This window comes from Monomorium pharaonis, chromosome 1 (genome assembly GCF_013373865.1).
Source record: "Monomorium pharaonis isolate MP-MQ-018 chromosome 1, ASM1337386v2, whole genome shotgun sequence".
Classification (NCBI taxonomy): Eukaryota; Metazoa; Arthropoda; class Insecta; order Hymenoptera; family Formicidae; genus Monomorium; species Monomorium pharaonis.
The window spans coordinates 1,758,573-1,771,050 of NC_050467.1; the positions used below are offsets into that span (position 1 = coordinate 1,758,573).

The 12,478-nt window shown below is 38.9% G+C and overlaps 2 protein-coding genes across 2 annotated transcripts; both read right to left on the bottom strand.

Annotated features, from left to right (window-relative positions):
- Positions 1–295: 295 nt before the first annotated feature.
- Positions 296–8,997, bottom strand: LOC105834245 (transcription initiation factor TFIID subunit 1). The gene is made up of 16 exons (XM_012676575.3): positions 8,794–8,997; positions 8,276–8,712; positions 7,756–8,168; positions 6,542–6,787; positions 6,332–6,457; positions 5,068–6,248; positions 4,636–4,898; positions 4,127–4,488; positions 2,812–4,059; positions 2,450–2,692; positions 1,817–2,255; positions 1,546–1,688; positions 1,318–1,455; positions 1,061–1,190; positions 776–988; positions 296–513 (listed from the first exon to the last, which is right to left on the bottom strand). Exons 2-16 carry the CDS (start codon positions 8,622–8,624, stop codon positions 296–298), a joined length of 5,712 nt encoding a protein of 1,903 aa, XP_012532029.1. The 5' UTR covers positions 8,625–8,712; positions 8,794–8,997.
- A 1,245-nt stretch (positions 8,998–10,242) lies between these two features.
- On the bottom strand, positions 10,243–12,299 carry LOC105830782 (small ubiquitin-related modifier 3). The gene is made up of 3 exons (XM_012670337.2): positions 12,087–12,299; positions 11,865–11,990; positions 10,243–11,428 (listed from the first exon to the last, which is right to left on the bottom strand). Exons 1-3 carry the CDS (start codon positions 12,102–12,104, stop codon positions 11,291–11,293), a joined length of 282 nt encoding a protein of 93 aa, XP_012525791.1. The 5' UTR covers positions 12,105–12,299; the 3' UTR covers positions 10,243–11,290.
- Between the last annotated feature and the right edge of the window lie 179 nt (positions 12,300–12,478).

Genomic DNA, 12,478 nt, shown 5'->3' on the forward strand with positions numbered 1-12,478 from the left:
ATTTCTTAAGCTAGCATAATTAAAAAGATCTATAAATAATAACACGCGGATACATTTATAGTAATGTTATTTGTGTATAAGTGTTATGTAGCAAGATACATGTCCATAGATAGAAAAAAAAACAATACTTTATTCTATATATACAAGTTTCTCTATACATATATGCACATAATGTTGTATGAAGAGTAAGTCCTAAAGTCTTTAATTTTACACAGTGGACTTAAGAATTCTCGAGTCTTTAACTATATTTGTAATTTATAGTTAAATATATTAAATACACGATAAACTTTCGCATTTAAAACCATAAATCACCGCCGACATCTTCATCTGGTTGCAGCAGTTGCTGTTGCTGATTTTGCTGTGCTTCCTGCTTAGTGTTCTCGGCGTCGTCGTCGCTTTCGGAAACGGCCAGGTCATCCTGGATCTTATTGTCGCCTTTATCATCTCTGGCCGGTAAACCGGCCAATAGGAAGTCTGACGGATCATAATTTGGATCGACGTCCATACTTTCATCTATGAGAGAAAGTCGGAGTTCACGGGTTTTATTATGAAAAATCGATACAATTGCAGCATTGATCAAGCAGACTTAAAATGGTTTAATAAAAAGTCATTTTTGAAGAAATCCCTTATATTTTCCGCGTTTGTTATACGCAATTAAAGATATTAATAGATTTATCTTCATTATTTATATTTTTGTAAGGTTTCTTCAAGGGAGTAGATTAAGAAAAGTAAAAGAAAAATCAGTTATCAATTGCTTGAAATTTTGTGTTCTTACCTTGTTGAAGCAATTGCTGTTCGCCCATATAAAAACCAACGTTGCCTAACTGGACCATGGCCTCGGCGGCTTGTTGACTGTCATCGTCCGCTAATACAACACCTTCCTCTCTGATCTCGCTCAACTCCAGTGTCTCAGTTTCGTTCTGCTCAGACTGTTCGTCCGTGCCAAAAGGCACTTCATCGAACTCATCTTCACTGGAGAATTGAAGATCTATGAGAGAAAGAAAGAATGTTAAACAAGTTCTGATAAAAGCATAATAAAATTAAAATTATACCGCTTTACCTTCTTCGAGCACATCCTTCTTTTTCGAGTTCCTATCCATATCTGCTTCCATCTCTCCTTCTATGTCGACAAAATCGGCGTCATCTATATTTGATTTGCTAAATGGAATCTCTGGAGAACTAGTCTGGCTCTAAAAAAAGGAAGATAACATTAAAAATATCAAATATATTGAGAAGATTAAGCAAATAATAAAACTTGAACATGAATAAGAAACATATGCTATGTATTAAGCGCATAAGAATAAATGCAATTCTTACGCCTCTGTATTCAGGTTCCGCGATAGTATAATTTTCTTCATCTGGACAGAGCCACGAAGAATCTATGTCCGCCTGTTCCATCGCTCGTTTTTGGACAAGTAATATATTGTTTTCCAATTGCGTAAGATGTTCATCGTACTAAAACAAAATTTATCATTGTTTGCGACTGTAATTCTTATTTTATTTAAGAATTCTTAATGTTTTTTCATCTAACAAAAATATTCGTACCTCATCCAAGGTATCTTTACAGACTTTAACCAGCAACTCTGCTTTATTTGTAAGTTGAGATTCTTTGCCATTATAAATCACACAGTTCTCTAAGATCTGTTCGATATCTTTAAGAAATTCGTGACGACTATGATATTTGTGCGCTAAAAAATGTTTTAAATAAATTAATTGATAAAAAAATTACAAGCATATAAATTTATATTTGTATATAATATGTAACCTATATAATACATATATCATTTATATGTCAACAAATATTTAAGTTTCTTACCAGAAACTTTTTTAGATATCGTTTCCAAGTCCATTGGCCTCTTAACGATATTATAATAATCTTTCACCATTTTTTTATTCACAGGTTTCATGAATGGCCACACTTCTGTCATAGATTTCAATTTGTTATTAATAACGTTGTCCAAAATAAAAGTAAGAGCAACCTGATCATCATCGTCCAAAAGAGGATTAATGGCTTTCTCCAGCCTCATCAAACGATCTTCTTTTTCGCCGAGCCTCTCGACGCACGTATCTAACATTTTTTTAGCAGCCATAGTCAACGAACTCTTCGCACCGTTATAGAGCGCTGAGTTCTCCATAATCTGATTAACATCAGCAAGAAATTCCTCTCTGTTTTGATATTTTTTTAATCTCAAATTTTCTCGTATTGTCTGCAGATCCATGGGTCGCTGTATGATTTTGTGATAATCGGGCACAGCCTAAAAACACATAAATTACAATATTATTCACTTTTCAAAATATTTCCACCACATATTATTAAAAAATAAGTATATATATAAATGTATAAATTCATAATTATGTATTAAGTTATACAGTTAAATTTTAATTTTTATTTGATTCATAATTAATTTTTTAATTAAATCAACCATATAAGTTGACAAATAGCGCTTACTTTAGGATTAACTGGGAACAGAAACGGTTGTACATCCTGTAGCTCTCTCAATTCGTTCACAATACTCTCCAACATTGTCGACATCACGACAACCGGATCAGTTCTACGCCTGTTAACTGGCCTTTGATGGCGTTTCAAATAATCGCAGTGGTCGTCTGTAGGTGGTTTCCTGCGTTTCTTTGAATTCACCGCTTCCTTCGGCACTTTCAGCAACAATGTACGCCTCTTCATCTCCTCGGCGTGCTAAAACAAACCAGATAGATATAGGTTTTGATCGCTCTTTAGATTCCTTGTTGATGATTTAGATGTCCACGTTTACAGATTGAGCTTGATATTAAAATTTTTAATATTCATCAACTCACCTTAATCAGTTTCGACGACAGCTTTACTTTAGTACCATCGACATTAACTAGATCCTGATCATCAGTATTCAACTGCTTCTCGATTTCCTCTTCTTGTTCTTCAGTCATCGCAACATTTACCGGTGCGGTGGCAATGCTGTTTTGATAAAGTGGACATGCCTTGTTGGTGCGCATGTGGCCGACATTACCACAAGCGCCGCATTTAAGTTTCAAATCTGGCTTGAGTTTAGGCTTTTTGCGCTTGGGAGGTGATACCTCCGGTTTAGGATGTTTAGGTGCAGGAGTGGAAGAAATAGAGGATGGGAAATTATTACAGAATGGAAGGATACTAGTTGAGGAAGTGGTAGTTGGAGTATTAGTATTGCTGCGATCGAATATGTTATTGCTCGAATTGTTGATACTACTGCCGTTTACTATGTTAGACGGCCCGCCCAACATACGTTCTCTCTCCTGGTTTCGCTTGATCCGTCGCAACTGCTCCTGAATCCTACGTTTTTCCCGTTTCATTTCCTCTTTCTGCGCCTCATCCAACGTGGCAAACTGTTTGATAAACGACTCGTCCTTCGAGTTACGGATCTTGATGTACGTATCGATCACGGCGGGTTTCCTCACCAACTCAACTCGTGTGTACTCTTTACCCTCCGGATTACGGAACGTGCGGTAGATTTTTAATACGCGACCCTGCTGCGCATTGAAATTAACCGGGCTGTCCTCTTCTTCGTCTTTCTTTTTGCTTTCCTTGCTCTTCTTGCTCTCCTGTTCTTGCGCTTCGCCCATCAGCATTTTCCGTAACTCGTGCCGTTGCTGCTCCTCCCGCTCCAGTGACAGTTGTGTGCTAGTCTTTTTATTTGACAACATATTCTCTATATTCTTACCCATTTCTTCGATATCCGAGCTGTCCTCCTCCGAGCTCTCGCCTTCGTCCGTGCTCAGCACTTCGTTCGATGACAGCACGCGATTTTGTAAGTCAAAGATTCGTTGGCATTCCTCCTTGTAACGTTCCTGATGCTCGGCAATTGAAAAACGATTGCCGCGCGAAAACTTTGTCATGCCTTCCTCGCCGGCTTTCGCTTTCTCTGTTGATAAAGTTCGCACCACATCGATTACTTCCCAACGCGACAACTTTTTGATCTCTTCTTCGGGTACGCCGAACTTTCGCAGCAACGCTTTCGCATTATTTAAGGACAATCTCCTCAAGTCCGCGTCCGTGCCGGTCACAGTTCTTTTCGGTTGTGCTTCTTGCTCCTCCTAATCAAAAAATATTTTATAATTTGTTGTAATCTGAATAATAACACTCTTAATAAATATGTCAAACCTTGCTAATAGTCGGTTTATTCGGCACTCTGACATAAGAGAAACCTTCGCCACAGCCAGTCGGATCGGCCGGACCTGCCAATTGTAGTAGACACTTTCCTTTCATGGCCTGGATGTAGGCGCGCGTCGTATTCCACGGAGCTACCTTTACCTCGTCGTCCATTTTTAGTTGCATATCTTCGTCATCGTCATCCTGTGGAGTGAATAAGAATTTCTCACCGTATCCGGCATCTTTCAGACGCTGCTCGGCCGCAATCATGCTGAAATATGCGCAACACTGCTCTGGCGATACCATAGCGCGGATTTCCTCTTCCGTTGGCAATCGAAAATCCGGTTTTATTACCCACCAATTAGAATCCATACCTATTGGATATCAAAAAGTTTTTAAGTAATTTAAATTGCAGGCTTAAAAATAAAATACAACAACGATGGTTCTTCTTGTGCAATTTCTATTTTGTATCTAGCTTTTATTGTAAAAAGACTTAAAGAACTATTTAATATATTACGCACCGGTTCTCTTAAAATCCGCGCAGAGTTTCAATCTTTTTCTGATACTGCTCTCGCTGTGAGATGGAAAGGCTTTCTTTATGTCGTCCATCTTAATTCGTCGGGGAGTATCGCGCGACTTCCAGAACAATCTGTATATGAACACCTGTAGAAAATCTCGTACAAAGTTATTTGCTCTCTTCGAGTTTGGTCCAGGCACTTCGTAAAGCGGGCATTCCTGTCCGGCAACAAACAAGGCGTCCATTTCTCTAATATAATATTGCTGTCTGTAAAGATAACAAAATCAATGAAAATAAATATAAAAATGTATAGGCAAAGGAAATGTATAAGAAAATAAAAAATTAAGGTAATATATATTATATATAATATAAACGTAAACATGACAAATGTAAAAAAATAAAAGATAAAATTTTAATATATATGAAACCAGCATACCTCGTTCTTATAACTAAGAAATCCGTTTCAGGGATTCTGTGCTCGTAAATGGGAGCTCTGTACATATTGTTCTCAACAGCCTGAATACTCTGACCAGGCGTGAGAATTCCCAGGAAGGGACTGGTGTGAGCATACGCCGTTTCTCCATATCTGTATATTTGCGGTCCCTGATCTTTTCCAGCTCTTCTCTTGTAATAGTTTTTCACCTTGGAACACATGCCGACTTGATTCATGAGCGGTGGATGTTCCTCCGAGAACTCGATAAGTACCAATTCGCCGTCCCGCCCGGTCAAATCCTCTGGTGTCCTCATAAAAAATACATCGCCTCCACCGGAAGCAATTCTTTCCTGCTCACGCTGCTTAGCCTTTTTCTTAATGTGCTTCAGCAGCGGCAGGACACTATGCGGTCCTGGATTAGCCAACGGCCCATGGCTAAACCTTCGCAACGGTGGCCTGTGAAAGTTTCGCAATCGCATTGGACCCATGTGCGTTTGTACGAAAGGAACGCGCAGCTCCACCACCGGTGTGCTATGTTGTATCAAATTACCGCCGCCGACTTTCAGTCTCAACGTAGTTTCTGAGGATTTGGGCATGTAGTATGTATCGTTTGATATGTTAAATGGATCGCGATCGGGTGACTTTGGCGGTGGCGGAGGTGTGTCTTCTTCGAGGACATTTATAACGCCCGCTTTGCCCAAAAGAAGCTTGCTCTTCTTGACGTGTGGATGAGGAATTTTCACCTTAGGCTGCGGACAATTTTCCTTATGAAGAAGAGCGGGATCAATATCATCTGGTATACCTAGAACGATGTTCTCGTCGTTTGGATCCAATGTAAGTATCTTCGGTTTCGGGACCTTGTTCATGTTTTCAGGATCCCAGATTACTTCCTCCTCCCACAAACCGTAAACGAGCTCTTCGTTTTCTACCGGAAATATCGAATACCAAGTGTCGTCCTCCTCCCGTTGCGGTTGCTGATTTCCCTTGCCCATATTATTACTCATCTTATTCTTTTGAGACTGCATGTGCAACGGCGTTGTAATTTGCGAAGTGGCCAGTCTAACGTTAGGTGCCACGGTAACCGAGGCACCTTTCCCAGGCTGGCTGAAGGCTTGCGCGGTTCTGTTGCCGCTCGATGGCACCCAGCCGGCAGCGTTATTTTTACTGTTCAGCTTTTGCATCACCTGTAAAATAGAAAGTAAATTTATTTCTTATTTCTGGCAGGCATGTGGTAATAATACTGATTGCTTTATTAATAAAATCGCACCTTATGCTTTATATCATCTCCATTCCAAACAACGTCATCTTCCCAATGTAATTGAGACACCATCAAAAATGCATCATCAGTGGACTCCTCATCTTTAGTTTCTTGTGTGCTTTCTTGCTCTTCCACCTTATTTCAAGAGTGCAAAAAATATATAAACATAAATATTTAAACGTAATCACTAGTGTTAAATGCAATATAATAAGCACACACTTTTTCAACAATCTTGAAGCCGTAATTGAACCCATCTCCAGTTTCCGGTACTTCCAACATATCATACCACAATTGTGCAGGTCCAAATCTCCAATCGGCTACTTTTGGTCCCATGTCACCATTTTCTCCACTCTCACCCGTCTTACCAGTCTGCTCCTTATCTTCTACTGGTCGCAGCAACTTGTGCTCGTCATCTGAACGACATGTCTCTGCACTTGGCTCAGGACCATATTGCATTATCCAACCCTAAAACGATGTGATAATCAATCTCTATATTTAATAAAAATAAGTGACAATTTTATAGGGATGTTAAAAGAACTTGGTTAGGTGATGTGAGAGTAAATGGTCATGTGGCGACAGCGATGTGAGAATAGGGATAAAAATAATCGGTATAACAAGATTTAGGTTGTGAAAATAGTTGTAAGGGGGAAGAGAGAAGAGTAAAGTTGTTGGGTAATTGAAGGGAACGTGGTAGAAATAGGAGATAAAGATAGAATTTGGATAAAAGATCACAGGAATAGAGGTTAGGATGTATGATAGTCTCCTTTGAGTTATGGATGGACTTGAATGCAGCTTATGTTAGTACAAGAAGAGAAAATTCAGGATGTACATGAGAAGAATGTAAGATATAGGAAGAAGTGAAGATGGAAAAAAGATTCGAGGATACAAGGGTGACAGGAAGGATAGGAGTAACAAGTACAACGAATTTAGTATGGCGAAGAGAGCAAGACTGTGAAGGAACTGTGCGATGGGTTCATTGTCTTTCAGAGAGTAGATAGTAAATAGTGGAATCGGTTAGGACGTGGAGTAGAGGGATAGGAGTTATAAGTAGAGTAGAAGAGGATTATCAATGTATGATCACCTCTTTCAAAGTATTTTGAAGTATTTAAAAATATGATAAGACAGGATAGCGGTAAAGGAAAGATAAGGGAATGAAAGAGGTAGAGCAGTTTAATTATCTTGTTATGTCATTGGTATATTAGAACATTGAGAGTAGCAAGAAAAATGATTAAGTAAGATTAAAATTATATTGTATTCTATGTAGGATTCTCTTCTTGGATGCTGAAGAGAAAAAAGATTTGTTCTATAAGAAGGATTCTTGCGATTATAGAGTAAGATGAGATACATTATATTAGGTTAGGTTTATTTAATAATGAGAAGCCATGCAACCTTCTATAGGGATGTAAAAAAGATTCCAAATAAAGAAATTATACCTTAAATTTTGACTTTTTATCGTCCTGATCAGAACCAGAATCAGAGTCCCTGATATCATGATGCTTTTTCTTCCTACGTCGCTTTCTTACACCTCTCCATATCTGTGGCAAACTGCTCGGCTTGCCAGGACCAAATAGTCGTGAAAATCTCAGTACTTTGTTGGCCCGGAAGTCCGGAAACAATTCGGTAACATCAATATTAGCGTATTTGGATGGCAGCATAGAAGCGAGAGGAGTCTCCAATTTACGTTGACGTGCCGCTTCTGCTTCCTCCGCAGTCAAGGTCTCCTTTTCCTCTGGTATTGGTGGTGGTGGCATCAATTGTGTATCCGATTTGCTGACAACCTCCTCGTCATCAGCATCATAATCTGCATTTTCCTTGTCTAATTTTTTGTCAAATCCATTACTCTTGGCTAAAAAAAAAAACAGTTATTCTAACTTATATCTATAATTATTAGCATTACAATCATATAAGTAATATAAAAATACATATGCACATAATTGCAATACAGCTACTAACAAACTTCATCATTCATGTCATCCGCTAACTCGTTTATGTCCGAGAAATCTAGCGCAGTAGGTGATTTCGCCAGGTAATCCACATCCGTGTCATTGGTAGTTATGTTTTGCTTCTCCTTATCGTCCACCTTGCTATTCTCCTTCTCCTCCACATTGTTGTCACTGGACATCATTTCGTTGATAAACGAGCTAAGACCGAGACGACTGAGCGAAGCTAGATGCTGTTTGGCATCGGGATCCAAGATATCATCCTCCAACTGACCGTTGTCGTCGATGTTGCCGAAGAGGAAACCAGTAATGTTGAGTGCAGACGCTAGGTCCTTCTCGTTTTCCTCATCAGAGTCCCCCATTTCTGTTTCGTTGAGAGTTTGACGATCAATCCGACTTTCGCGACGTAAAGCTCGCGTGAATGCCTGACTGTTGTTACGTGCGACAGTTCTATAAAAGTCAATCATGAAATATCAATTACGTCTTTTTTCCTACTCGTTATCACAATTTGCGGAAGAGTATCGATCTTACCTTACGAGGATTACGCTCGGCACCGGTAAGTCACGCGTAAAACCCGGGCCAGCATTTTGTTTACATAAATAACACCGCGACAATCAACCATCCGCGAAACAAACGGAAACCAACTAATAACCAAAAACTTCTTTTGGTGAATTTATCTGGAGCTTCAATCATGCGAATATTAGATCCGTAAGGAGATTGAGTTTTTGCCTTTGCCGTAGTCGCGACATCTATACCAGAGAGGAACCTGAGAGCGGCCACCGCGGCCTTTTTCGTGCGATTGACTAGCATCAGCGCTAAACGTGGATGTAAAGTCTGTTTTACATTAATTGCAAGCAGCTAGTTGCGACTTGCGACATCCAATAGGCGCTTAGTTTCTAGTTAAAGCTCGACATTTATTGGGTGTTGCAAATTGTAACTGGCGACTGCAATTAGGTCTGTTCGCATCACATGCCCCAACATGTTCCTATTCACCCCAACGCACTCCAATACGTTGATTCCGATGACGCCAACCTATTAGAATGCGTTGGAGTGAGTAGGAGCATGTCGGGGCATGGCGACGCGAACAAACCATTAATGTAGAACGGGCTTTACATCCACGTTTGGCGCTGATGCTAGTCAAATATTGACTAATGAAAAAAGCCGCGGTGGCCGCTCTCAGGTTCCTCTCTGCACGGAAAAAAGTTTGGCACTACAGTAGCACCAACTAGTGTAACAGCTGTACGAAATGAGAGTGCGCTGTTGTACTTCTCTTTGGCACGGCAGTTCTCTCAGTTTGGGAGCCCTGCTGTCCCAATCGGGAGCCCTGCTGTCCCAATCTCGCACCGCAGCATTCCTAACCTTAAAGTGCAGTGGTTGCCCCATCAGGGTGGGGAGAACAGTTCTCCCGGCGCTTAGTGCTGCCAGTTACCCAAAACTGGCACTCTGTAGTCCTAAATGCGAGGTGGCGCTGCACTACCACCTATGATGCAGCAGTAGTGCCAAACTTTTTTCCGTGTGCCTATACGAACGAATCAAAACTAAAACCCCGTTAAAGAGAGAAGACTTCATTGGGAAATTTGAAACATTTTTATATTTGCTCATTTCTCTTCAAAACTGATAAATCTATTCTATTCTTGTTATTAAAATTTTAAGTATATTCAGAGACGGCCAAAATTCGATCTTAGAAATTTGAATCGACAGTTTACCTTCATATTTTCAAATAAGTTCAAATAAATTTAAAATTTTAAAATTTATAAATTATTCTTTGTTTTTCAATTAATCTATCTTGAAATTATAAATTTATATTTCTAAAAAAATTAATAATCAAAATATTGCAAAACAATGTTTTAAACCAATGTTTGCTACTCTCATATAAGGAAAGTTCCTTAATTTATCGATTAGTCAATCGATGAATTTAAAAAACTCCGCAACAGTGGAGCTCGAAGGAGCATGGCATGCAATTAAATTTGTATTTTCACAAACACTTTAAATACGTATATTTTACATTCATGTAAAACTTACATTTAGCGAATATAATCAATGGATCGTATCAGGATACACTTTACATTACATTAGCAATACTTAAATAACTGATAAAATATATAGTTGTTTTTTTTGTTAAAAAAAATACTAATCATTTTGTATTCTGCCAAATACACCGAGCAGCATGCCTTTATCAAGAACAAAGCAGTATATGGAGCCACTTATCAGAAGAGGAAAGGTTTTCTTTTTTTTTTTTCTTTTAGAAAAGATAACGTACAATTTATTCTCGCTCATGTACAAAGTAACGTACGGGCCATATATAGATAAAAACATAATTGCTAGTACGGGTACAAAATTCAATCTTCTGAAGCACAGGCGAAAGCCGGAATCTTTTGCAGATAGATAGTTTTACTAATGCATCAATGGAAATGTACGCTCTAATCTACACATCATTCTCCTGTACACCCTTTACAAATATAGAAAGAGAATATATCTAAAAGTGAGAATGCATTTGGAATCATTACAATAAATTCACGTAAAAATTCATGTACATGAAGAATATCAAGTTTTTTTTAATCGATCCTGACAGCGAGAGGTATTAATGGGTATCCCTTTACATAACTTGTTTTGTTTTTTTTCCGATAATGAAAACTCGCGCACACTAAACCACATGTGTATGATTGTACTCGAATGTAAAACTTATAGTAATCGCCGTTTTGGCAAATGGGGACTTCGACCCATGATATAATATGCTGTTATTTAAACAAAGAATATATTAGATACATAAATTATTATAAATACAGTCAATAGATAGAAAAAGCAAGAACAAAACCAATAAAATTAAGTTAGATGCAAATTATAAACTTGCACTAGTAATTGACTCTTGCACATTATGTAATGGGTTGAAGTCCCCTGGTCGCACAGAGCGAAGCAAAGATAAACAAATACAAGATAAAAATAAAATACATTTGTTTTCTGTTAATAATAAACACTGCTGGAACGATAAATTTCAATTAGTCCATTTGTAAACGCAATACATTGCGTCTCAACACGAAAAACCACCAGTTTGCTGTTGATACACCTCTATTGTATCACCTTCCTCCATTTCCAACGTAGTAGGTGTGTCTAATTCGTTTATGGGCTGTCCATCAAACCTAAATCTTACTGCTGCTATTGCCAAGCCCTGTAAAGCAGTATCAATAACAATATTATTAGAAATTTATTTATAAGCTGTTACCAAAAAGCAGAAAAAATATTGTACCAATATAACAAATGAATAAAGTAAAAAAATACAGATATCTTGCACAATATACAGCAAATCTTAGAATTCACTGTACACATTTAAAAAAAAAGATCCAAGAGCTATTTATAATCAATTTTACACAGGTATTAGAGAAATGACGCGTGGCTTTGTACTGAAGCGTTCGCAACTCGTACTTGCTAGGTTTGATTCCAACTTTGCTATTCCATATACAATTATCCTCTTAAAAGAAAAAAAAAATAAAGTCAATGAAAGAAACTAAAGAATCAGAGACTAAAGACACGTATATACATCTTAATTTTGTTACGAGACCCTTTACATACGAAAAAAAGATCGGGAATACCAGGTAAACACTTACTACACGATCGCAATACGCGTTCATCAGTTTGCGTAGGGGTGTGTGCTTCTTAATTTTAAACTGGACTACCGCGTTGTCCTGGCCCAGCACCTTTAGGTTTATGTGCTCCGACTCCGCTTTCGTCTCCTGCACGAACAAAGGACAATTGGCGTGAGTCGCGCGAGTGACGCCGTATCGTAAATAATCGGGCGCCGTGGAGGTTAGGTTCGGGAGAAGCGTTACCTTTTTCTCGTCCGACATGGTGCCGCGGTTCCGTAAGGGTGATCGCGTTCACTGGAAGTCGCCAGGCGGTTGGGTACTCGATGACGGGACACTGGGTCAATCTGTGTGCGCTTAACTGCAATGTAGATAACTTCCGAAAAGTAAACTCGCCGCGAAGTCCCGCTTCTTCCTCAAAACGGCGGTCACAACGTCGCCATTTTGCACGAATGACGCGCGATACGAAGACCCGTTGTCGAACTGCGAATCAGTGCGAGTTTTGGGCCGTCACTGCAAATTCCGCGATCGGATAATATACACCGCGGGAGATTTCATCGGATTTAAATTGATTTTCAATAATCGATAATCAATTACAAAATTTTATGTATCTAGAATACCGGAAGAGGCAGAGAGAG

Excerpts from the sequence above, each read along its gene's own strand:
- LOC105830782 (XM_012670337.2), bottom strand. Across the intron at positions 11,429-11,864 it reads ACGCGTATTGCGATCGTGTA|GGCTTGGCAATAGCAGCAGT; the intron begins GTAAGTGTTTAC and ends ACTGCTTTACAG.
- LOC105834245 (XM_012676575.3), bottom strand. The coding sequence starts at position 8,624 with ATGGGGGACTCTGATGAGGAAAACGAGAAGGACCTAGCGTCTGCACTC. Across the intron at positions 6,458-6,541 it reads GCTTCAAGATTGTTGAAAAA|GTGGAAGAGCAAGAAAGCAC; the intron begins GTGTGTGCTTAT and ends TCTTGAAATAAG. Across the intron at positions 4,899-5,067 it reads TTCTTAGTTATAAGAACGAG|ACAGCAATATTATATTAGAG; the intron begins GTATGCTGGTTT and ends TTATCTTTACAG.